The 27,378-nt window shown below is 37.7% G+C and overlaps 2 protein-coding genes across 6 annotated transcripts; both read left to right on the forward strand.

The window, feature by feature from the left end:
* The first annotated feature begins 111 nt into the window (after positions 1-111).
* LOC114473042 (oocyte zinc finger protein XlCOF6.1-like) lies at positions 112-20,582 on the forward strand. 5 transcript variants are annotated; one of them, XM_028462429.1, is made up of 3 exons: positions 112-606; positions 691-892; positions 19,438-20,582. In XM_028462429.1, exons 1-3 carry the CDS (start codon positions 115-117, stop codon positions 20,286-20,288), a joined length of 1,545 nt encoding a protein of 514 aa, XP_028318230.1. In that variant the 5' UTR covers positions 112-114; the 3' UTR covers positions 20,289-20,582. The 5 variants fall into 5 exon arrangements, with proteins under 5 accessions (XP_028318230.1, XP_028318231.1, XP_028318232.1 ...); XM_028462430.1 differs by having other exon boundaries at positions 112-438; XM_028462431.1 differs by having other exon boundaries at positions 112-1,110; positions 20,076-20,582.
* LOC114473054 (zinc finger protein 813-like) lies at positions 9,868-10,848 on the forward strand. The gene has a single exon (XM_028462443.1). It carries the CDS (start codon positions 9,890-9,892, stop codon positions 10,814-10,816), a length of 927 nt encoding a protein of 308 aa, XP_028318244.1. The 5' UTR covers positions 9,868-9,889; the 3' UTR covers positions 10,817-10,848.
* Positions 20,583-27,378: the final 6,796 nt, after the last annotated feature.

Consider the following 27,378-nt stretch of genomic DNA (forward strand, 5'->3'; position numbering starts at 1 on the left):
CAGACTGAAGGTAGTAGCGATGATGATGATGATGATGATGAAGACAGTTGGCAGAAACCTTTGTCAGAGACTGAAACTGAAGCTGACTGTGACTCCACCAGTAAAAACAGAAAGATGTCTGACTCAAGTAAAAATGCTGAAATGGGATGTAAAGCTTCCAAAACACAGATTAGTTCATTTCAACAGATTTGTTCAAAGAAGAAGGTTCAGGTAAAAATGAGATCTGAATGTGTGGGTGGTGAGAAAGCATCACTCAGTGCAGCTTCAGAACTGAGAATCCACACAGGAGAGAAACCATTTAAATGTGATGTTTGTGGTAAATGTTTTAGTCAAAAGTCTGACCTTAAAAAACACATGAGAATCCACACAGGAGATAAACCATTTAAATGTGATGTTTGTAGTAAGTGTTTCATTCTAAAGCATCATCTGCAGTCACACATGAGAATCCACACAGAAGAGAAACCATATAAATGTGATGTTTGTAGTAAATGTTTTAGTGATAAGTCTGACCTTAATTCACACGTGAGAATCCACACAGGAGATAAACAATTTAAATGTAATGTTTGTAGTAAATGTTTTATTCGAAAGCCTAACCTGCAGATACACATGAGAATCCACACAGGAGAAAAACCATTCAAATGTGATGTTTGTAATAAATGTTTTAGTCAACCGTCTGCTCTTAAAAAACACATGAGAATCCACACAGGAGAGAAACCATTTAAATGTGACATTTGTAGTAAATGTTTTAGTGATAAGTCTGACCTTAATTCACACGTGAGAATCCACACAGGAGATAAACAATTTAAATGTAATGTATGTAGCAAATGTTTTATTCGAAAGCCTAACCTGCAGTTACACATGAGAATCCACACAGGAGAAAAACCATTCAAATGTGATGTTTGTAATAAATGTTTTAGTCAAACATCTGCTCTTAAAAAACACATGAGAATCCACACAGGAGAAAAACCATTCAAATGTGACATTTGTAATAAATGTTTTATTCAAGAGGCTCACCTGAAGAAACACATGAGAATCCACACAGGAGAGAAGCCATTTAAATGTGATGTCTGTAATAAATGTTTTAATCAAAAGTCTGCCCTTAAAAAACACATCAGAATCCACACCGGAGAAAAACCATTCAAATGTGATGCTTGTAATAAGTGTTTTAATCAAAAGTATGCCCTTAAAAAACACATGACAATCCACATAGAGAAGAAACCAATTAAATCTGATGTTTGACATGGAAATGTTAAGAAAAAAAGTCTGAACTGAAGGTCCACAAGAGAGTTCATACACAAACGACTTTCAAATGTTATGTGCGTAGTTATTATTTTATTATTAGTTATTCATTGTTTTTTTTAGCTACTTATGTTTTAGTATAGTTGAAGTTTGAAGTGTTGTTAGAGTTTTGTAAGTTACTTCTTTCAGTAAGTTAATGTAACAGATTTTGGCAGAAGTTTTAGAGTTGGCAGTTTGTGTTTACAGCTGATTTATTTTGTGTAATAGTTTACCTTCTATAAGTATAACTGTAAACATTTTGTGTTACTTGTTTTACTTTTAAATGTTAAAACCTCATCTGTGTTGTATTAAAAAAGTTTGCTCATCAGAATCAGAAATGTTTAATGAAGGATAGAGAATAAAGGATAAATATATATATATATAGATACAGTGCAGCAGATGATGTCTTCATGGAGGTGGTGATCTGGGGGGGGGGGGGGGGGGGGGGGGGGGTTCATGTGGATGGTGGCAGAGGGAAAGAAGCTGTTTTTGTGTCTGGAGGTTCTGGTCCTGATGGACCGAAACCTCCTTCCAGAAGGGAGAGATTGATAAAGTTTATGACCGGGGTGGGAGGGGTCAGCCACAATCTTTCCTGCACGCCTCAAAATCCTGGAGGCGTACAGGTCCTAGAGGGAGGGCAGATTGCAGCCGACGATCTTCTCTGCTGAGTGGATGATACGCTGCAGTCTGGCCTTGTCCTTGGCCGTAGCTGCAGCGTACCAGATGGTGATGGAGGAGCAGAGGATGGAGCTGTAGAAGTTCAACATCTTTGTTGGCAGACTGAACTTCTTCAGCTGCCGCAGGAAGTACATCCTATACTGAGCTTTTTTGATGAGGGAGCTGATGTTCAGTTCCCACTTGAGGTCCTGGGTGATGATGGTCCCCAGGAAGCAGAAGTACTCCACAAAGCTCACTGTAGAGTCTCCCAGGGTGAGGGGGGCTGGGTTCTTCCTGAAGTCTGCTATCATCACTGTCTTTAAAGCATTGAGCTCCAGGTTGTTCTGGCTGCACCAGGACACCAGCCGGTCTGTCTCCCACCTGTAGTCCAACTCGTATCCATCAGAGATGAGACCGATGATGGTCGTGTCGTCTGCAAACTTCAGGAGTTTGACCGACTGGTGAGAGGAGGTGCAGCTGTTGGTGTACAGGGAGAAGAGCAGAGGAGAAAGAACACAGCCCTGAGGAGAACAGTGCTGATGGTCCGGGTAGCAGAGATGATTTTTCCCAGCTTCACATGCTTCCTCCTGTCAGACAGGAAGTCTGTGATCCACCTGCAGGTGGAGTCTGGCACGTTCAGCTGGGAAAGCTTTTACTGAAGGAGAGCTGGGATTATTGTATTAAAAGCAGAGCTGAAGTCCACAAACAGGATCCTTCAGAATTATACCAGGGAGTGACCTTTTCATAACATATCGTCTTCTTTTGAAGCGGAGCAATAGCATCCAGAGCTGTGTGCAGTGACGACATTGTACTGTTGACAAGATAATCTATTTTCTCTGTCGTTAGACATTGATAGCTACTCTCTGTTGAGATATCATATCGATCAGGGGTAAGCAATGATGGAACTAAATCTTTGAATATAGCTACAGCTTTTTCAGACAGTGATCTACTATAGTGTACTCTTCTCTCAGAATTTAAGCAGGCTGATATTTTGAATTCAAAGGATAACAGGAAGTGATCTGAAAGAATAGGATTTTGAGGATATATTGTCAAGTGGTCAATATCTAAACAATATGCTAGAACAAGGTCCAGGGTATGATTAAGATAATGAGTTGGTTTGTTTACATTTTGTGGAAAGCCGATTGAATCTAGTAGTAAGTTAAATTATTTATTTATGCTGTTGTTTTCATTATCAACATGAATGTTAAAGTCATCTACTATAATAGCTTTATCAGTGCTCAGCACTAGATCAGTGAGAAAGTCAGAGAATTCAGAGAGAAACTACGAATATGGACCAGGAGGACGGTAAACTATAACCAGTAAAGTGGGTTTTTCTATCTTGTTTTTGGGATTACCAATTTCAAGTGAGAGGCTTTCGAATGAATTTTGGTTAGGTTTGCTTTTTGGGGTAACTGATAAGTTTGAGTGAAAAACTGCCTCCACTCCTCGTCCCTGACCACTCTCACGGGGGAATATGGTGATTACCATAATTGGGAGGGCTGGCATTCATTAATCTTCATTTTTGAGCCAAGTCTCTGTGAGGCATAGTACACCTAATTGATGGTCAGTTATAAGATCACTCATTAAGAGGGACTGAGATGAAAGTGATCTGATATTTGATAGTCCACATTTAATGTTTTTTTTCATTGTTTTGTGTTCTGTTTGTAGTTTGAATTGTGATGATATTTTCATGGTTAACCTCTCTATTGTGGGCTTTAATTTGTATTGCATGTTGTTCTGTACTGCTCAGCACAGTGTTTATGAGATATAATTGCTCCATGTTTTGAGTAAGGGGCTTATCTATGGAAGTGTTTGTTGTAACTGCCGGTTTATTCTCAGCTAGTCATGCGCTTCTGGAGTTGTAAATCACAGACTGGAGATTTAATTTTAGCATTCGTGCTCCCTGTAAATTAGGGTGGACACTGTCTTTTTTGGATATATCAGCGTGTTTCCAAAAGAAGTCAAAGTTATCAATAAATGTGAAATTATGGAGTTTGCAGCAGGATTATAAGAAGTTGTGCTGCTGTAGTAGGAGACTAAATCGTTCTATACCCCTATTTAATGTAGGAAGAGGGCCGGAAATGAATATTGATTTCCCACTTGCCTTTACAACATTAAAGAGAAGGTTAAACTCGTTCACGGTTTGTATTGATTCACATCAGGTGGTATTGTTCGTCCCTACATGTATCACTATTTTAGTGACAGTTGCTTGCAGCGTGGGTAACATTTGATTGAGTTTATTTAAGATAGTGTGAACTGCAGCACCTGGAATACAGTGTGTGATGGCATTAAAGAATCTAATATTCCTTGTTATTGAATCACTGATAATGAGTGTAGTTTGTGGGAAGAGAGTGTTAGGAGTGAGTGTGCACCTGTTATACTTGCCGGGAACGTCCGCCGAGTGAATCACAACTGGCTGTGGTGGAGTTTCTGCCCTCGGAGTTGAATGGCGTTGGGGCATCTGTGTGGGAATGTCTGGGGGTGCTCGGGTTGCAGAAAGCTGCGGGAAAGTCTCTGTTATCGGCTCTGCTTCTAACGGTGCGAGGGTCGCTGATGTCTGTGGGTGATCCTCCGTCATCAGATGGCATTGAAGTGGTGCTGCAGTAGCATGCCTCTGGACTGCAGCTTTTAGGAGGTTTCGACGGGCCACAGAGGAGGTTTTTGGCCGGTGGGAATTTAATCCAGGTGGTAGTAGAGGCGTTTTTTTGGCGGTTGTTTCGGTCGGCTTAATTGGACTGAGTTTGTCCCCGTTTTCATATGAGAGAGCTTCAAAACGATTGTGGAGAGTAAGCGGAGGAGGAGGGACGCCACTTTTTGTTTTATTCTGTCGTCTATGTCTGTGGACAACAACCTCTGCCCACGATGGCAGGCGTGGTGTGGAACAGGACAGTCCTGGACCCGGATTCTCCCAGGGAACTGTGTCATTGACAAATGGATTATTAAGGAGGAAGGATGACAGTGCTACTGACTGCTGTACAACAGTGCCTGTATATTTGGTGAGTAATTCATCTTTCTTTTTTAGCTTATTAGAAAGGCTATTAATCTCTTCCCATAGTTTGGTCATTTTTTTGTTGGCGTTTAGTAGCAAAATGTCTTTCTCTGATGACAGCTGAGGAGCAGTGTCTCCACCGCCTGTAGATGCATTTGTAGATGCGGGCATCTGCGGTTCTCACGAAACGAAAGTGGCTCCATCGTCCCCAGCAGCTAACTACAACAGCAGCTAACTATCACATTGACCTCACACTTGGATTAAATTCAATATTCAAGTTAACACCAATAAAATATTAAAAAGGTTTAAATACCAGTAAAAAGTAAATGCTTTAATCCCAAAATTTCATTGCTAATACTACATGGACATAAAAAAAAACTTGCAGACGAGCGGCGAGCTCATCATAAAGTTAATAAAAGGCTTTTTTTTTTAAAAATCTATTTCATTTATCATAATTTTACTTTTAAATGTTTTAACTCTTTAGGTGGTTTCTGGTAGGACCAGAAAATAATGAATGAAGGTGTGTGTGATTGGGTGTAGGCCTTGCTGTCTGACACACACTCCGGTGTCACGGTCTGAGTTCACACCGTACTTCGAGTTCCTCTTCAAATCTCAGTACATGACGTCTACGTACTGAGATGTACCTGTACTGGGTTATACTGATTTTAAAAAATAAAGTTACATTAATTTAACTCCGGAGCAGAAGGTGGCGGTAATGCTCTATTAAGGTGGATGTCGACTGCATTAAAACACGAAGAAGAAGAAGAAGAAGAAGATGATGATGATAAAGATGGGCGGCAGAGACAACAACAACTGTCTCTGTGAGTCTAACAGTGAATGTTATTAATATCCATCCTACAGACGGAGTCAGGCCACACTATAATAGCGCCTTAAAGCTCCAGTGGAAAGTAACAGAGCACAACACGGTGTCAGAAGACGGAGTTACAGACACAGAGAGAGGCTGGAGCAGAATGCTAACCGAGCTAGCAGAGGAGCTAGCACCGCCGAGACGCTACAGGATAGAAAAGTAAAGAGGTGAAAAAGTGGAGGAAATGGAGCAGTTCAAAGCACCGTCACCACTGTCTCTCACCGCTAACCCTGCTGACAACTGGTGCAGCTGGGAACAAAGCGTTCGGCGGTATATAGCGGCCTCAGGGGAGAAAGATGAACAAGGAAAGATTGACATTTTACTCCACACCATCGGCGAGGATGCACTGGAAGTGTTCAACACACTGACGGTTAGAGGTGAGGGAGATGAGCTGACAATGGAGGATGTTCTTCAAGCCTTTAAAGATCACTGCAGTCCACAGAGAAATGTTGTCTTTGAACGAAATCAATATTGGTCCCATCAGAGGACAGCAGGGACATCAGTAAACACATTCATAACAGAGCTGCGACACAGAAGCAAAGACTGTGAGTTTGGAATAAGTGAGAATGACATGCTCAGAGATAAGCTTGTGTTAAGCATCACAGACTGTCACCTAAAAAAGAGACTGATACAGGAAAGACGTCTAACGTTACACAGAGCAATAGAAATATGCAGAGCAACAGAGCAAGAAAAGACTCCGTTACGAACCATCAAGACTGAACATGGAGTGCAAGAAGTTCCAGTGGATGGTGAAATGAAAATGATCCTTCCTGACAACAGTCTCCACCATAACACCAGTAGACTATTAGGTAAGTGTTTTCACTGGAAAGTTAGAGAGCACAACAGAATGAAGGGAAACTGGTTCAAATCCCTCAGTGAGTCACAGAAATGAATGTTGTTCTTTGGACAAACTACTGACAGTTGGTTTATAATGACATCACCTCATAGTGGTTATTATAATGTTAAGAAATGAGATGTTTCAGTAGTAGTTTAACATAAATTACAGAGTAATTAACACTAGAAGTTCCAGGATTTTCCAGACCTCATATAAGTCCAATGGGTCAAAAGACCCTCAGTTCAAACTGACACCAACAATCAGCATCCTTTCATTTGTAAATGAAGCAATGTGACCATTGCTGGAGGACTCAGCAGGGGAGGGGGAGAGGAATTTTTCACACTCTACAAGCCTTTTCACATTCTCGCTCTGGTTCAGTATTTCTGCATTTGGTCTCTACAGTAGAAACGATTATTTAGCTGCTAAAGCTAATGCTGCACACAAGCTAAAAAAATCAATCAGCTAAACAGTGCAGTTTCACTTATTGGCCTGTCCATCTTGTGCACTTCCTTCAAATTTGTAAAATAATATCTTAATAAAAATAATCATGAACCTGGTTAGAGAATGGTGTACCTCGTAAATTTACCTTTTCAAAGTGAGAACTCATTGTGCTTTTCACATTTGAAAATCTAGTTTTACTATCAATAATAACAATACATTTTATTTATTAGCACATTTCAAAAACATTTTACAGTTGTTAAAAAAAGTAAATAAAATAAAAAAAATACTATCAACAAACGTAAATAGAGAAAATACAAGAGTAGGAAGCAGAGAAGCTAGCTATAATACTGCTTCTCACATCGGATATGAGTATCATCAACTGTAATACAGATTTCACTTGTTTGTTGCTCAATTGGCTGACTGTGGCACAAAAAGAGGCGTACAAACGGGAGTTTTGAGAGGATCGTTCATTTATAACAAGCAGAGGACTCGATTGACCATTTCTCACATTGTCATGTAGGGTTACTGGCCAGATGTGAAATGGTCCGAATTTGCATATTTATAGAAATAGCTTATAGCTTGCTCTCAAATGAGAATTCATTTCAGCTGGTCAGCAAACCTGGGAAACCCACGGATCATTGCAACTATGTCCCGAAACCGCTTCCAAGACATCATGCGATACCTACGCTTTGACGACATGTTCACGCGCAGTGAGCGAGCAGAGACCGATAAGTTTGCTGCAATTTCCCATGTGTGGGGATTGTTTGTCACCAACTGCATCACATCCTACAACCCTGGTCGACACATCACTATTGATGAACAGCTTTTCCCGTCAAAGACTCGCTGCTGTTTCCTGCAGTACATTGCAACAAAACCTTGACAAGTTTGGGATAAAATTTTGGGTGGCTTGCGACTTGTAATCCAAGTACATCTGCAATATCCTCCCACATCTTGGCAAGGACCCCAGTCGTCCTAGTGGGAAGAGACTGTCAGAGAGTGTAGTGATGAGGCTGATGGAACCATTCATGAACAAGGGCCGAACTGTCACCACCGACAATTTCTTCACATCGCTGTCACTTAAACAACGACTGCTTAGCCTGAAAACCACCATCCTTGGCACAGTTAACAAGATTCGCAAGGAAATTCCTCTGTCAACTAGACAAATGAACTGCATTGAATTCACCACTCAGGTATGTTGCAGGTCTTTTTTTCATCAACACCTGTGTGTCATTGTGTGTGCTGTGAAAATAACAATTTATCTTATTTATTAGGTGTTTTCAACCACTGGTGCCACACTGACAGTGCCCAAACGGAAGAAGACCGTCTACGTTCTCAGCAGCATGCACAGCATGGTTGAGACTGAGGATACCACCAAAAGGAAGTAAAACACCATCACCCAATACAACGCCACAAAGTGCGGCGTAGATGTGATGGACCAGATGGTGCGGGAGTACAGTGTGCGCACAGGAACACGGCGATGGCCAGTCGCAGTGTTCTACAACATGATTGACATGGCAGCACTGAATGCATATGTGCTTTATCAAACATGCACCGGGAGGCAGGAGAGACGGATAGACTTCCTGTTGGAGCTTGCAACAGAGTTGGCTAACTCTCATGTGGGTGCGATGAAGGCATGCAAGGAGCAACTTCTAATTCAACAACCTCCCACACCTGGTCCTGGGAAAAGGGCCAAGTGTCAGGTCAACCATTGATGCAAGAAAAATTGTGTCTCTGTACGATGTGTTGACTGCTACAAATACACATGTGGCAAATGTAGAAAGAACATACCATGGCAGTGCCAGGTATGTTCTGACCAAAGCTGAGTTAGGGAGTAAGAGCTGAAATGACACACACACACACACACACGCACACACACACACACACACACACACACACACACACACACACACACACACACACACACACACACACCTAATAATGCATACTTTTTTGAAATTGTAAATATTTGTTTTATTACTTGTATTTTGTACTATTTTCCTGTTTTCCTAAACTATGATAAAAGCAAACAAAAAACAAATCTCAGTTGTTCTTTTGTATATTTCTCATGTCACACACTCATCAATAAACCTCAGCAAGAAGTGAAAAAAAGTTGCTCCCCCTCCTGTGGTGCCTTGTTTACATAACAAAAGCTTCTGTTTGCAGCTCAGGAGAAGGTGTTAGGTAAAAACCTTCAGGTCAAATGACCCCTCAATGGGACTTCTAGTGTTAATTGTTTCAGTGTGTATATATTTAATATTTCTATTTAGCAAACAAAACATTTTAATTAAAATACATGAATTTATTTAAGAAATCGATAATACAAGATCTTAAATATAAAATAAGTCATAAAATACATTAAACACAGGCTGAACAACAGTTAGGTTTTTTCTGTTAAAGTCAAATGAGTAGAAACATTGTTTGAGTTTTCTTGTAATATTGTGTTTTGTGTCTACCTTCAGGTTACCAATCTGTTCCAAATATGGATCAAAGTGTAAAACTTGTGCTGGATGCTTTCATGCCCAAAGTTCATCTGCACAGATTACAGCTCCAGCAGCCGTCAGTCACTGATTGTGTTTTCAGTGAGAGGAAGAATGTGGAGCAGCTGCTCCCAGAGCGTCTCCACATAAAGGAGGAACCAGAGATGTTCAGTGAAGGTCAGGAGGAAAAGCAGCTTTGTGTGCAGCAGGAGACAAACAGTGCTGCTTGTCCTGTTAAATGTGAAGATGAAGAGGAGAAGCCTCAGGCCTCCCAGCTACACTGGAGACAACTAACAGAAATGAACATGAAGGAGGAACCTTCAACCTACAGTTTAAATGAATTAATGACAAGACAAAGTGTGGGAATTAACAGCAAAGGACCAGAAGCAGCCCAGAACCCAGATCCAAGCAGTTTAGTACTACAAGGTCCTGATGGAACGGAAACAGACTCATCTCAGACTGAAGGTAGTAGCGATGATGATGATGATGATGAAGACTGTTGGCAGAAACCATTGTCAGAGAATGAAACTGAAGCTGACTGTGACTCCACCAGGAAAAATAGAAAGATGTCTGACTCAAGTAAAAATGCTGAAATGGGATGTAAAGCTTCCAAAACACAGATTAATTCATTTCAACAGATTTGTTCAAAGAAGAAGGTTCAGGTAAAAATGAGATCTGAATGTGTGGGTGGTGAGAAAGCATCACTCAGTGCAGCTTCAGAACTGAGAATCCACACAGGAGATAAACCATTTAAATGTGACATTTGTGGTAAATGTTTTAGTCAAAAGTCTGACCTTAAAAAACACATGAGAATCCACACAGGAGAGAAACCATTTAAATGTTATGTTTGTAGTAAATGTTTCATTCTAAAGCATCACCTGCAGTCACACATGAGAATCCACACAGAAGAGAAACCATATAAATGTGACGTTTGTAGTAAATGTTTTAGTCAAAAGTATAACCTTAAAAATCACATGAGAATCCACACAGGAGAGAAACCATTTAAATGTGATGTTTGTAATAAATGTTGTAGTAAAAAGTCTGACCTTAAAAAACACTTGAGAATCCACACAGGAGAGAAACCATTTAAATGTGATTTTTGTGGTAAATGTTTTAGTGATAAGTCTGGCCTTAATTTACACACGAGAATCCACACAGGAGAGAAACCATTTAAATGTGATGTTTGTTTTAAATGTTTTACAGAGAGGGGCAACCTTAAGAAACACATTAGAATTCACGCAAGAGAGAAACTATTTAAGAATGATGTTTGACATGGAAATGTGAAAAAAAGTCTGAACTGAAGGTCCACAAGAGAGTTCATACACAAAAAACTTTCAAATGTTGTGTGTAGTAAATATTTTATTATTAGTTTTTCATTGTTTTTTTTTTTAGCTACATATGTTTAGTTATAGTTGAAGTTTGAAGTGTTGTTAGAGTTTTGTAAGTTACTTCTTTCAGATTTTGGCAGAAATTTTAGAGTTGGCAGTTTGTTTTTACAGTTGATTTTTTGTGTGTAATTGTTTACCTTCTATGAGTATGACTATAAACATTTTGTGTTACTTGCTTTACTTTTAAATATTAAAACCTCATCTGTGTTGTATTAAAAAAGTTTGCTCTTCATTAAACAATTTACACTTCTGCAGTTTATTTGTTTTTACAGATTGCACAAAAGCAGATATTTCTTAAATCTGCATTTAATTTTTCATAGTGAATATTATTTGGAGAACAAATTATTAACTCGTAGACATCTTGGGATCTATTTGAAAGCAGCGAGCAAACTCAACATGGGTCCAATGGTTTACTGCTCACACTTTATGACTCATCATAATTATTATACAAGTGTTTCTAACCAATCTGTGGGAAAATGTGTCTTCCTTTGTTAGATGGAAAAAGATCTAACCCAGAGATGAACAGCTTTTATCACAGCGCTGATCTGAGGGTCACATGATCAACATTCATGTCAGCATTAGAATAATGACCAATCTGAGCATTAACACATGAAACAGCAAAGTGTGCTTTTGTGTGTGTTTTTGGAATTCTTTTGTGTATTTTCATGTACGTTTGTGTATATTTTGAAGGAGTTTTTTTGTTTGTCATATTGTGTGTTTTAATTGTGTTTTTTGTGTTTATGGAGCCATGTTACGTTCTGTCATTTTGTGTATTTTACTGTCATTTTGTAGGTGTTTTTGTTGTCATTTTTAGAATTCTTTTTTGTATTTTACTGCGTTTTACTGTAAGTTATTTTGTGGGATTCTTGGGCCATTTTGTTTATTTTTGTTGTTGTTTTGTGCTTTTGCTTTGGATCTACACAGAATTAAAACAAAGGCCGCAAGTGACAATTTCCATAGTTAATATCTACAGTATTGTACAATTTCAGCCCCTTACAGTTAATAAATTCTGCAAATCAATAACAAAGTCTAACTATAAAAGAATGAACTCAGCTGTGAAGTCTTACATTTAGTAAAACCTCTGGTCTTCGGAGAGAGCAGACGTGTTTCACTTGCTCCGATAACACGACCTTGGGAGATTAACAGCTCACAGCTACAGCTGAACAGCCTGAAAAGAAAACTTGGGCCCAAGACGAAAAGAAAAAATGGTTAAAAAACCGTAAGGAGGCCCTCCAGAAACTGATCCGGGTTTGGAAGAGGTAAAGGAGATGATACGAAACCTCAAAGACGATCTATCTCTGAAGTTCACTGCCGAGATAAAGTCGTTGGAAAAGACGCTGGAAAAAACATTGGAATGCCTTCAAAGTGAAGCAAAGGTACTGAAACAACAGAATGTAATGAATGCTGAAGAGATAAAACTGCTAAACGCGAGGGTTGAAGAGCTGGAACAAAAGGAAAGAGGGAAAGATGTCATCATTACAGGCCTAAAGATAACACCCAGGAGTTACGCGAGTGCGTTGAGACGGAAAATTGATTGAACAACAGGTCATTGATTACTTGGAATCGAAGGACATTGTCTTGAACCCTAACAACATCAACTCCTTCCAAAGTGTAATGACACCAGAGCTGTAAAAATCACCTTCACGAACGTGAAATTTAAAGAAGAACTACTGAAGGAAGGCAAGAAACTGAAGGAAACGAAGGTGTTCATGAATGAAAACCTGACAAAACAAAATGCAAGCATCGCATGGAAGGCACGCCAAATAAAAAAGGAGGAAAAATCTAAAGACGTGGACAAGAAACTGCAGGATTTGTATCACACCACTGGGAGAAGAGAACGGAAAACCAATCTTCATCAAAATGATGGAAGACTTGGGAAAATACGAAGGATCCACCTAAACAACAACATTACTGATGGTAATCATGGATATGGACCCAGATCAATACACACACTGGAAACAAGACTCAGACTGTGCTTATTTTACAGACACTGAATTCAATGTCAAAACCAAGAGTAAAAAAGGGCTGTCACTTATTCATGTCAATTGTCATAGTATGTATGCAAATTTTGACCACATTAAGGATTACATTACTACCTTGTACGAGTTTGAAATAATAGCACTGTCAGAAACTTATTTGTTCTAAATGAACAAAACGGTATGAACTTTACGATAAAAGGATATAAATTTGTCTGTAAGAACAGATTATATAAGCCAGGTGGTGGGGTGGCATTATACATAAAAGATAACAATGAAATGGAGATACTAGAATCGATGAGTACAACTGTGGAAGGAGTAATGGAATGTGTAACAGTAAAAATAACGAGACCAAAGGGAGAGAACATATTAATCTGCTGTTTGTATCGAGCTCCTGATTGCAAAATAGACATATTTAATGAGAACCTAGCCTAAATAATAGAAAAGGCTAAATACAAGAGCATATTGATCTGTGGAGACTTCAATATAAACATTCTAAATCCCTTAAAAAACACACACATCGAAGACTTTACTAATTACATGTACACAAATGGACTAAAACCTCTTATAAAGAAACCAACTAGAATCAATAAACACAGCTCAACACTGATAGAGAACATCTTCACAAACATACAAAATTCAGATCTAACCAATGGAATATTAATAAATGACATCTCCAACCATTTACCAATATTTACAATATTTAACACTAACGACAACATCCACCCAGAAACACACAAACCAATAACATACAAAAGACTGGAAGGAGAAAAACAGCTAGAAAACTTTAAACAACAGATAAGAACAAAAATGTGGAAGGAGGTTTTTACAAAACAAGATGTGAACATTGCATATGACACATTCACAGACACAATAACTACAATATATGAGAAATGCTGCCCTTTGAAACAAATAACAATCAAACGTAAGACAAACAAAATACCATGGATTGATAAAAAAAAATTAGCAAACGCATGCACAAAAAAAATTACATTATATAAAAAATATCTTAAAGATAAAACATTGAAAACAGAACAACGATACAAAAAATACAGAAACAAAGTCAACAATCTCCTAAGAGAAAAAAAGAATATTATGAAAAACAATTAAAAGAGAATAAAAACAAAAACCAAAAACTTTGGGAAATTATATACTCCATAACTATGCGTAAAAGCAAAGAGGAAGCCACAGACCACTTTATAATAAACAACTTAAAGGAATACAATAAGAAAAAAATTGCAGAAGAACTTAATAATTTCTTCATAAATATTGGAATGGAGACTGGAAGAGGAATCTATCAACATTCAACATTTAAATGAAACAATTTTGACAATGAGAATATAGAGATTGATAAGTATTTAACACTTGAAGAAGTAACGGAAGCAGAGGTGAAAGCAATCATTACAACCTGTAATTCAAAAAAATCCAGAGACGTTAATAATCTAACTATGAGTCTACTAAAAACTAAAATAGCTGAAATAACCCCACCGCTAACATATATTAGCAATCTCTCATTCAAAAATGGTATTTTCCCAGACCAAATGAAAATCGCAAAAATCAGACCGATCCACAAGAGTGTAGACAAACGAGAGTTCACCAACTATCGACCTATTTCAATATTACCGCAATTATCGAAAATTCTAGAAAAATTGTTCATGAAAAGGCTGGACAAATTCAGAGAAGAGAATAATATATTACATGAAGGCCAATATGGGTTCAGAAAAGGACGTTCAACAGCAATGGCTATAACTGACTCCACGGAAAATATAAGCGATGCATTAGAAAATAATTTATTTGTAGTCAGCATTTTTTTGGACCTTAAAAAAGCATTTGACACAATAAACCATGACATTCTGGAAGAAAAACTTCAAAAATACGGCATTAGGCACAACGCCCTAAACTGGATTAAAAGTTATATGACAAATAGAAGACAATATGTTGACTTTGAACAACACATATCAATATGCCAAACCATACAATGTGGTGTGCCACAGGGTTCGATATTAGGGCCAAAACTGTTCATTGTATATATAAACGACATTTTAAAGTCTCAAATTGCCTTAAACTAACGCTGTTTGCAGACGACAAAACCATCCTATGTTCAGGTAAAGACATTAAAACTCTAATAGAAACGATGAATGAGGACCTAGCAAAAATCCAAACATGGCTCAATGTAAATAAACTAGCCCTAAACGTCAGCAAAACAAAATTCATCAGTTTTGGAAATAAAAAAATAACAGAAGACATTAGACTGAAACTAGACATGGATATAATTGAACAAGTAAAAGAATATAGAGCACTACGAGTGTGGATAGATGAGAAACGGACTTGGAAAAAGCACATACAAGTAGTTAAAAACAAAGTTGCCAAAAGCAGCTACATCCTATGGAAATTACAACAAATACTACATACCAAATCACTTAAGACAATCTATTCTTCCCTTATTGGGTCACATTTAAATAACTGCTCTGAAATCTGGGGAAACACCTACAAAACGTATCTTGAACCTTTATTTAAACTTCAAAAAAAAAAAGCTATTAGAATTCTATATAAAGCAACGCACACACAAACGAACTATTTGAAAAGGCAAAGGAAAAGGAAAACTGCAAGAAATAATACACTGCAACACACAAATTCTCGCATTTAGGGCCTCACTTAAAACACTCCCATATCAAATACAAAAAAGTTTCACATACAAACAAACGGCTTATGAACTAAGACATAGTAATGTGTTTATACAAGAAAGGGTTAAATTTAATATTGGAAAATACAGCACTGTCACTAGAGCTATCAACAGCTGGAATAACCTTGATGTAGAGACAAAACAAGCTGCAAACTTGACTAGATTTAAATAAAAAACTCGGAACACATTCTTACACGAATACGAGATCAACACAGCAACAAGATGGAACTTATCAACTGGTCATTGAACACAATTGACTCAATCTTCACGAACAGAAGATCACAACAACACGAGCCAGTGTGTCCAAAAGAGACATTCCCAAGTGGTTACATCATGGATGGAAAGGGAAAAACCCAAATGCTGTGCCTCTCAATCCTCTCAGTGGAAAATGTGGAGGACCTCTACCTGTTAGGGGTCATGATCATTGGCCTGCTAATGATGGGGGTATGTGCCTTTCTAATCCTTCGTATGCTAAGAAAACTTTCGGAAAATATCAAGGTACTTCGAAAAAAGATGAACTTTTCTTTTGAACTGGAGGAACGCAAACAACGTCTGGGAATGAAATCCGCAGGGAACAAGGCCGACACGAAACGATAGAGAGGAGGAGGAATAAAAAAAAGACAACACTGACTACAGATGAGAATAAATCCTACACAAATAGGGACAGAAAAAAAAAAAAATGAAATTGTGTTCAGAACAACCTAAGAATGTTTGACCAGATAGACAAGCTTTGATGTAAATTTTCTGTGTTCAAAACAGGGGACGGGACTTAGATAAGCAAACTGCTTCTCTCGTCTCCTGTTTCGGCAGGTAAAAAAAAAAAAAAAAAAGTGAATGTAAATATGTCGGAAATAAACTGAATAAATAAATAAAAAATAAAATAAATGAATTGACGTCAGAGAAGTAGTAAATAACTTTCAAAGTCCTTTGTTATTTCATTTCTCTAACATCATCAACGCTCTTTCATTATGTCTCACTTGTCAAATCTCTCTCTTATTTTTTTCTCCTTGTAATGAAAAATCAGTGCAGTAAGCAGAGATCTCATGTTCCAATTTGTAGAGGCAGTGTTACTGTGATATTTTAGGGTCTAGTCAATCGATTTTCTTTGGACTAAATTCAATATTTAAGTTCCTCCATTAAAACATTAAAAAGGTTAAAATACCAGTAAAAACTAAATGCTTTTATCCCAACATTTCATTGGTAATAATACAGGGAAATTTAAAAAAAGACTTGCAGATGAGCGACAAGCACATCACAAAGATAATAAAAGGCTTTATTTTTAAAAATGTATTTAATTTGTCATAATTTTACTTTTAAATGTTTTAACTCTTTAGGTGGTTTCTGGTAGGACCAGTGAATGAGGGTGTGTGTGATTGAGTGTAGGCCTTGCTGTCTGACACACACTCCGGAGCAGAAGGTGGCGGTAATGCTCCATTAAGCTGGATGTAAACCGCAATAAAACAAGACGAAGAAGAAGAACCGCCGAATTGGAGAGAATCCTCTGACTGTAGCTCGGTGTGCCAATCGCATTCAGACTTACTCTAATCCATATCTATTTTGTATGCTTATAGAAACATCTAACATGAAATTATTTATATGGAACGATTTATTTATTTTGAGGTGGGTTATTTTTAACTGTGTGAGAATCACAAAGTACAATAGCATGCCGCATTGAGCTCCGCCCCGAACTGCGGACTGAATTAGAGCAGAAGAAGAAGAAAAAGAGAAAGCGGAGGTTCAACAACAAATGTCTCTGTGAGTCTAACAGTGAATGTTATTAATATCCATCCTACAGACGGAGTCAGGCCACACTATAATAGCGCCTTAAAGCTCCAGTGGAAAGTAACAGAGCACAACACGGTGTCAGAAGACGGAGTTACCGACACAGAGAGAGGCTGGAGCAGAATGCTAACCGAGCTAGCAGAGGAGCTAGCACCGCCGAGACGCTACAGGATAGAAAAGTAAAGAGGTGAAAAAGTGGAGGAAATGGAGCAGTTCAAAGCACCGTCACCACTGTCTCTCACCGCTAACCCTGCTGACAACTGGTGCAGCTGGGAACAAAGCTTTCGGCGGTATATAGCGGCCTCAGGGGAGAAAGATGAACAAGGAAAGATTGACATTTTACTCCACACCATCGGCGAGGATGCACTGGAAGTGTTCAACACACTGACGGTTAGAGGTGAGGGAGATGAGCTGACAATGGAGGATGTTCTTCAAGCCTTTAAAGATCACTGCAGTCCACAGAGAAATGTTGTCTTTGAACGAAATCAATATTGGTCCCATCAGAGGACAGCAGGGACATCAGTAAACACATTCATAACAGAGCTGCGACACAAAAGCAAAGACTGTGAGTTTGGAATAAGTGAGAATGACATGCTCAGAGATAAGCTTGTGTTAAGCATCACAGACTGTCACCTAAAAAAGAGACTGATACAGGAAAGACGTCTAACGTTACACAGAGCAATAGAAATATGCAGAGCAACAGAGCAAGAAAAGACTCCGTTACGAACCATCAAGACTGAACATGGAGTGCAAGAAGTTCCAGTGGATGGTGAAATGAAAATGATCCTTCCTGACAACAGTCTCCACCATAACACCAGTAGACTATTAGGTAAGTGTTTTCACTGGAAAGTTAGAGAGCACAACAGAATGAAGGGAAACTGGTTCAAATCCCTCAGTGAGTCACAGAAATGAATGTTGTTCTTTGGACAAACTACTGACAGTTGGTTTATAATGACATCACCTCATAGTGGTTATTATTATAATGTTAAGAAATGAAATGTTTCAGTTCCACAATAATTTAACATTAATTACAGAGTCATTAATTGTTTTTGTGTATATTTAATATTTCTATTTAGCAACCAAAACATTTTGAGTAAAATACATTAATTTCTTTAAGAAATAAATAAAACATGATCTTAAATATAAAATAAGTCATAAAATACATTAAACACAGGCTGAACAACAGGTAGGTTTTTTCTGTTAAAGTCAAATGAGTAGAAACATTGTTTGAGTTTTCTTGTAATATTGTGTTTTGTGTCTACCTTCAGGTTACCAATCTGTTCCAAATATGGATCAAAGTGTAAAACTTGTGCTGGATGCTTTCATGCCCAAAGTTCATCTGCACAGATTACAGCTCCAGCAGCCGTCAGTCACTGATTGTGTTTTCAGTGAGAGGAAGAATGTGGAGCAGCTGCTCCCAGAGCGTCTCCACATAAAGGAGGAACCAGAGATGTTCAGTGAAGGTCAGGAGGAAAAGCAGCTTTGTGTGCAGCAGGAGACAAACAGTGCTGCTTGTCCTGTTAAATGTGAAGATGAAGAGGAGAAGCCTCAGGCCTCCCAGCTACACTGGAGACAACTAACAGAAATGAACATGAAGGAGGAACCTTCAACCTACAGTTTAAATGAATTAATGACAAGACAAAGTGTGGGAATTAACAGCAAAGGACCAGAAGCAGCTCAGAACCCAGATCCAAGCAGTTTAGTACTACAAGGTCCTGATGGAACGGAAACAGACTCGTCTCAGACTGAAGGTAGTAGCGATGATGATGATGATGATGATGATGATGATGATGATGATGATGAATGTTGGCAGAAACCTTTGTCAGAGACTGAAACTGAAGCTGACTGTGACTCCACCAGGAAAAATAGAAAGATGTCTGACTCAAGTAAAAATGCTGAAATGGGATGTAAAGCTTCCAAAACACAGATTAGTTCATTTCATCAGATTTGTTCAAAGAAGAAGGTTCAGGTAAAAATGAGATCTGAATGTGTGGGTGGTGAGAAAGCATCACTCAGTGCAGCTTCAGAACTGAGAATCCACACAGGAGATAAACCATTTCAATGTGATGTTTGTAGTAAATGTTTTATTCGAAAGGATCATCTGCAGTCACACATGAGAATCCACACAGGAGATAAACCATTTAAATGTAATGTTTGTAATAAATGTTTCATTCAAAAGTCTACCCTGCAGTTACACATGAGAATGCACAGAGGAGAGAAACCATTTAAATGTGACATTTGTGGTAAATGTTTTAGTGTTAAGTCTGGCCTTAATTCACATGTGAGAATCCACACAGGAGATAAACCATTCAAATGCGATGTTTGTAGTAAATGTTTCATTCAAAAGTGTCAATTGCAGATACACATGAGAATGCACACTGGAGAGAAACCATTTAAATGTGAAATTTGTGGTAAATGTGTTCGTGATAAGTCTGTCCTTAATTCACATGTGAGAATCCACACAGGAGATAAACCATTCAAATGCGATGTTTGTAGTAAATGTTTTATTAAAAAGGACGCCCTTAAAAAACACATGAGAAGCCACACAGGAGAGAAACCATTAAAATGTGACATTTGTGGTAAATGTTTTAGTCATAAGTCTGGCCTTAATTCACATGTGAGAATCCACACAGGAGAGAAACCATTTAAATGTAATGTTTGTAGTAAATGTTTCATTCAAAAGTGTCACCTGAAGTTACACATGAGAATCCACACAGGAGAGAAACCATTTAAATGTGACATTTGTGGTAAATGTTTTAGTGATAAGTCTGGCCTTAATACACATGTGAGAATCCACACAGGAGAGAAACCATTTAAATGTGACATTTGTAGTAAATGTTTTAGTAATAAGTCTGGCCTTAATGCACATGTGAGAATCCACACAAGAGAGAAACCATTTAAATGTGATGTTTGACATGGAAATGTTATGAAAATAAGTCTGAACTGAAGGTCCACAAGAGAGTTCATACACAAAAGACTTTCAAATGTTGTGTGTAGTAAATATTTTATTATTAGTTATTCATTGTTTTTTTTTAGCTACATGTGTTTAGTTATAGTTGAAGTTTGAAGTGTCGTTAGAGTTTTGTAAGTTACTTCTTTCAGTAAGTTAATGTAACAGATTTTAGCAGAAATTTTAGAGTTGGCAGTTTGTTTAGTTGATTTTGTTGTGTGTAATTGTTTACCTTCTATTAGTACGACTATAAACATTTGGTGGTCCTTGTTTTACCTTTAAATAGTAAAACCTCATCTGTGTTGTATTAAAAGTTTGCTCTTCATTAAACAATTTACAATTTACAATCTGCATTTTATTTGTTTTTACAGATTGCACAAAAGCAGATATTTCTTAAATCTGCATTTAATTTTTCATAGTGAATATTAGTTAGAGAATTAATTATTAACTAACTGACATCTTGGGATCTATTTGAAAGCAGCGAGTAAACTCAACATAGGTCCAGTGGTTTACTGCTCACACTTTATGACTCAATTATTATTCAAGTTTTTCTAACCAATCTGTGGGAAAATGTGTTTTCCTTTCTTAGAAAGAATAAAATCTAACCCAGAGATGAACAGCTTTTATCACAGCACAGCCACAAAACTGATTGTATCTGATCTGAGGGTCACATGATCAACATTCATGTCAGCATTAAAATAATGACCAATCTGAGCATTAACACAAGAAACAGCAACGTGTGTGTACTTTTGTTACAAATTTATTTATTGGAGGATATGCCCCTTGAGATGGAACATCTCGTTTTCGAGGTGGTCCTCAACTTACATAAAATGACAGATACAGCAGAGCAGACAATACAATAATTCAATGTTTCAAAAATAATAAATACAACAAAATATAGATAAACACACACACATACACACCCACACACACAGTATACATTTAACAGTTGCTCAAAACAGTAAATATTTTATACAAAAATAAATAAGTAATAACAGTGATATCATTAATAGTAGCTATCTAATTATAGTAAAAACTTTCATTAGAATAAATGAATAAAAAAGGTTTAGGTTACATAGCCTATAATCAAAAACACTGACAGATATTCTGGAGATGGAGGATAAGAGCATTTTTAAACAGACAGAGGTTAGAGAGCGGATCGATAATGGGAGAATGTTCCACTCAAATGGAGCTTTATATTTGAATGAAAATTTACCGACTACTTTTTTGACTCTAGGGACTACAAGATATGGTTGATCAGCATGAAGCAAACTGTATGGCAATCTGAAAGGAATTATATATTGTTTTAAATAATCAGGAAAACTTAAATTAATACATTTAAATATAAATAATAGCCAGTGAAGCTGTCGTCTAGATGCCTGAGAGAACCATGACAAATGTTCATACATTTGGCAGTGGTGAGTTCTGAAGGGACAGCGGAGGATAAATCTACACAGACTATTGTAAGTGACATTAAGTGGTTGGAGAATCGTGGCAGTGGTGTTTTGATAAATATCACTGTAATCAATAATGGGAAGAATCAATTGTAAAATTATCCTTTTTCTAACTGAGTAACTAAAAGAATTAACTGATTGATAAAGCAATTTTAAGCGATAAGAAATTTTGTTTGTAATAGTTTGTATATGAGTTTTAAATGACAGTGAGGAGTCTAGCCATAGACCAAGACATTTAAACTGATCAACAACTGGGACTGGTGACAAATCAGAAAAAGTAAGTTTAATCTCATTGGCTGAGACTGGCGAACCCGCTTCTGGAACAACATAAATTTGATTTCGAGTTATTGAGTAATAGTTTATTAGATTGTAGCCAGGATTGAACTGCATTGAAATCATGCTGAATAGAGTGATTAATATCTGAGATATTAGATTTTGCAGAATAAATCTCGGTATCATCAGCATAAAGTTGGATGTTACAGTCATTGCATGCAAGAGGGAGATCATTAATAAATCTTGAAAATAAAAGTGGGCCAAGAGAAGAACCCTGCGGAACACCTTTCTCAATAAATAAAAATTCAGAGTAGCTGCCATTGTAAAACACACACTGTTGCCGATGATGAAGGTAAGAATTGAACCAGAGGAGCAAAGACCTATCCAGGCCTATAGAATGAAGCTTGTCTAAAAGCAAATAGTGATCGACCATATCAAAGGCTTTGGTGAGATCTATAAATAAAGCACCAGTAAGCAGATTATTGTCAAAGCCAGAAAAAATATCATTGGTAAATTTTAATAAAGCAGATGTAGTAGAGAAGTGTTTTCTAAAGCCAGATTGAAATGGAGATAAGAGGTTATTGGTTGAGAGGTGTTCTGATAGTTGATTAAAGACTATTTTCTCATAGACTTTAACAATACTGTTAATCATAGAGATTGGTCTGTAGTTATTTACATTACTAGTGTCACCCCCTTTATGCAGGGGGATGACCTTTGCACATTTCCAGGCAGAGGGAACTTCACATGTACTAAATGATAAGTTAAACAAATCGGCTAGAGGAAAACATAGAACATGAGCTTGATAAACTTGGTCTCAATGCCGTCTGGACCAGCACTGCTATGAGAAAGTTCATTTATGATCTGCTCTACTACAGCTGGGCTTACCCTACTGAATGAGAAACTGCTGCAAGATGGAGCATCAGAGGAAGAAAGTGAAGCATGGGGAGGAGAATGGACCTGTGGAAGTTGTGAAAAATGTTGGCTAAAGGCAGAAGCAATCGCACCAGAGTCATTAGTAATTACATCATTAATAAGCATATTATGTGTTGCAGAGTTAGATTTACCTGATAATTTGTTTATTTGCTTCCAAAACTGTTTAGGATGTTTAAAGTTATTTGTAAGACTGTTTTTGTAATAATTTGATCTAGCATTTCTAGTTTGCATGTGTTACGGCAAGATTTGCGGTTGACCTCATTTGGACACATGATTTATTGCTCTGGTTGAATGATGGAGTCCAGGCAAAGCATTGATGATTTTATAAAAAAAGTTTATTCTAAAACTAAGTAAAAAAAGTACAAGATGGAACAAAGTGAAACAAAACCAGTGACCGTCCGGTCCGAGGTCCGATGATCGAGTGACACACAGTTCTGACACGTATATCCCTGCAGTTCCCCCTCCCTCCTCCCCCCTGGGAGATAAAGATAGAGAGAGAAGGAGGAGGGAGGGACAGCGGGTGAAAAGAAAGACAGTTTCTCCTTTGAGTCAAAACAGTCTGTCCCCCGGTATCTGATTGCCATGGAGACGGAGGTGTGTGCGTTTTATGTGTTCGTGTGTGTGAATGAATGTGTATGGGGTGTGCTATGTGAGTGTGTGTAGCCATGTGAGTGCCTACGCATCTGCCCTTGGGGTTGTTTTGGGAACTTTGGACAAGGCGTTCTGACCTGGCAAAGTTGAAGACATGAAAAATCACACAATGGAAAGTTACACCCCAAGGCTTAAGGATTAAAATATATGAGTAAATATATTATTAAGCATAACTAATAATTTCGCCCCCACACGTGGTACATATATTTCGCAGGTGTCGATATACATCCCAGTCAGCAGCAAGCTTAGTTTGATTAAATGTTGACCAGGCCTTATCCCGTTGTCTAAACAGACTGAGGAGTTTTCCATTCACCCAGGGAAGATGGCTTCCTTTAACTCTGATTTCTGTAAATGGAGCATGAAGATTAATAACATTTAGCAGTTCAGAGGAGAAATAGTCCCAGGCTTCATTTATGGAAGGTATTAAATAAAATCTGTCCCAGTTAATATTTAAAATATCGTTAATAAAGTTTTCACTGTTTAACCATTTTGTTCTACGAACTTTAATAATTTTTGGGGGGAGACATGGAGGTTTAATTTTCCATATACTGTACAATACACAATACAGTGATCGCTAAAGCAGTCAGATAACACACCAGAGTCTAAAAAGCGCTCAGGGTGAGTTACTAAGATCAGATCAAGAAGAGATTGTGATGTGGGACTAATTCTTGTAGGGTCATTAATCAACTGGGAGAAGTTTGAGCTATTAAAAATGTTTCGCTCAGATGCAGAGGAAGGAGCCAACCAGTTTATGTTAAAGTCACCCAGTAATATCATCTCATTATTACGGCCTAAGGATGAAACTGTAGACAATATATTTTTCACTGAATCAGAAGGGGAGTTAGGAGATCTGTAAATATTACCAATGATTAATTGTTTATTTTCATGCAAAATAACTTTTACAAACAGACCTTCAAAGTGCACTTGTTTTTCTTTTGGGTGAATAAGCAGAGATTGAAGATTAGATGCTATAAAGGTGGCTACGCTGCCGCCTCTAGAGCCTCGGTCTGCTCTGTACAAAGTATAATTCTCCAGATGAATATCATTGTCAGAGATGCTAGAAGAAAGCCATGTTTCAGATATTGTAATAATGCTAGGTTTATTGTAAGTTATCCAGGCTCTCAATTGGTCGATTTTAGGAAGTAAGCTTCTAATGTTCACATGAATCATTTTAAGACCATTAACCATACTTAATAAAAAAAGAAAATATAGAGAAAAAATATAAAGCGATTTACAACAAATAAGAGTGAGAACAACCAGTCAAGAGCACTTATAATCATACATACACTTCCACACCACCACACAATCACACATGCATACATAATACAAGAAACAGCAACAAAAACAAAACAGAAATCTCAGAACAGAAATCTCAGTCTGCAATATTAAATTAGGGAGATCTTCTTAGACTAGATAGCATACCAAAATGTATATCAATCAAAGACATAGGATTTGTTAGAGAAAAATTAAATAAACCCTAATTAATGTAACAAAAACAGAAACCACTCAACCATTAATATTATTGACTTTATAACAGTCGAATCTGCTGCTCCAAACAGTCAAATAGACGGGATATGCATCAGGTGATTAAATCACGACAGCCACCGTTTACGGCAAACAGAGAACAGCGTGCACAATAGTTAGCAGTCAGCAGTCAGCCGCATCAGATCAGAAACTTAAATATAAGTGACACGCAGAAAGAAGGTTTACAGACCAGAGTCGTGTGGATCATTTGGAAACGTTACGGATGTACACCTCCACCTCATCAGGAGAACGGAGCAGTAGGAATTTGCCGTTGTCTGCATGGATTCGAAGAGTAGAGGGATAGACCCAGTTCTCCAGGTCACGGTGCTTCTTCTTTGCGGTATTAAATGAGCGGCGCTTCTCCATCAGTGCCACACTGAAGTCAGGATAAATATGCACTCTGGCTCCATTGTACACAAGCTCCTTTTTGTCGCGGGAGAGATGGAGAACTCTGAGCTTCTGCTGAAAGTAGAGGAACTTTACAATGATTGGCCGAGGACCTGCTTTGGAATCACGTCCGATCACTGCATTATCAGCATTAACAGCGACAGACTGAGATAAATGGAGAGCTCACGCCAGCCCTACTGCACTGTCAGCCATCTTTACAAATGGCTGTTGTGTGTTTTTGGAGTCCTTTTGTGTATTTTCATGTAATTTTGTATATATTTTGAAGAAGTTTTTTTGTGTGTTTTCATTGTATTTTATTGTGTTCATGGAGCCATTTTACGTTATGTAATTTTGTGTATTTTACTGTCATTTTTTTGGGGGTTTTTTATTGTCATTTTAGAATATTTTTGTGTATCTTTGTAATTTACTGCATTTTACTGTAAGTTATTTTGTGGGATTTTTGGGCCAGTTTGTTTATTTTTGTTTTGTGCTTTTGCTTTGGATCAACACAGAAATAAAACAAGGGCCGCAAGTGACCATTTCCATAGTTAATATCTATATCTATATCTGCTCCATTTTCAAATCACATTTAAATAGTTTCTCTCTTGCATGGATTCTAATGTGTTTCTTAAGGTTGCCCCTCTCTGTAAAACATTTAAAACAAACATCACATTTAAATGATTTCTGTCATGTGTGGATTATTATGAGTTTTTTAAGAACAGACCTTTGACTAACACATTTATTACAAACATTGCATTTGAATGGTTTTTCTCCAGTGTGCATTCTCATGTGTAACTGCAGTTGAGGCTTTTGAATGAAACATTTACTACAAACAATACATTAAAATGGTTTCTCTCCTGTGTGGATTCTCATGTGTGGATTGCGGCTGTCGGCACTAATCTCGCGAGAACTGTCACTCGGGCCATTTCAGGAGGCAGTTCTCACGAGGCGAGTGACGGCGTTCAGTTTAGTAAGGCATCTTTTAATTATTATTATATTAAAATACGGGATATTTACAGGAAAATAATAATACGGGAAGATGGTGGGAAAGAAGGGCAAAATACGGCATTTTCCCGGCCAAAACGGGAAACTTGACAGGAATGCCAAGGAAAGAGAGAATCGGTAGTTAATGCTTGTGGAAGTTGTTCTCAGATTAAAAAAAAAAGGTCACGTTGATTGTGGATAAAAAAAAAGCTTTGTACTCCTCATGGTAGAGGTCATAAACTGTTCGGCTCAAGCTGCCAAAAAAATTGAAAAGATTAAGATAATTGTGAAATCAATTTTTCAATTTTTAGACGTTTATTTTCCAAAAGCAGGGTTGCTCTCAAGAGCAGTACAAAGTCACATTAGTACAAGACAAAAAAACTGGGGGAATACTTTCAGTTAATGAAACATTTGAAACATTTTGGTTTTCGGTACTTTCCACAACATGGTTTTCTTTCCCCTGTGTCCCATCGGCATGTCTTTTAACAAATAGTCATTAAAACCATTTAACATGGACTTAATGACAACATCATTTGACATGCAGTACTTTCTTGAAACATATACATTTCTTGCTTTCCAAATACTTTCTTTTACACAGTTAATGACTGCCCACCATTTTTTTGTGCATCTGTTTGATTTTTTTCTTGGCAACTATAAGCAATCTCATCATAACAGAGTGGTTCTCTATATAAAGCTTTTAACCATGGTGATACTAAAAACCAAACTCCTTTAACAGTAGGGCATGACCAGAAAAGATGTTTTACAGTTTCTCTGTCTCCACAGGTAGGCCTTGGACATTTGGAACTGCTGCAGCACCCTCGTCTTTTTAAAAGGTCTTGTGTGGGCAA

This window comes from Gouania willdenowi, chromosome 12 (assembly GCF_900634775.1).
Source record: "Gouania willdenowi chromosome 12, fGouWil2.1, whole genome shotgun sequence".
Classification (NCBI taxonomy): Eukaryota; Metazoa; Chordata; class Actinopteri; order Blenniiformes; family Gobiesocidae; genus Gouania; species Gouania willdenowi.

Coding starts and splice junctions, on each gene's coding strand:
- LOC114473042 (XM_028462428.1), top strand. CDS start 115: ATGTCTGACTCAAGTAAAAATGCTGAAATGGGATGTAAAGCTTCCAAA. Junction 893..19,437: donor AGGAGAAAAACCATTCAAAT/GTGATGTTTGTA, acceptor AACCATTTCAAT/GTGATGTTTGTAGTAAATGT.
- LOC114473054 (XM_028462443.1), top strand. CDS start 9,890: ATGACAAGACAAAGTGTGGGAATTAACAGCAAAGGACCAGAAGCAGCC.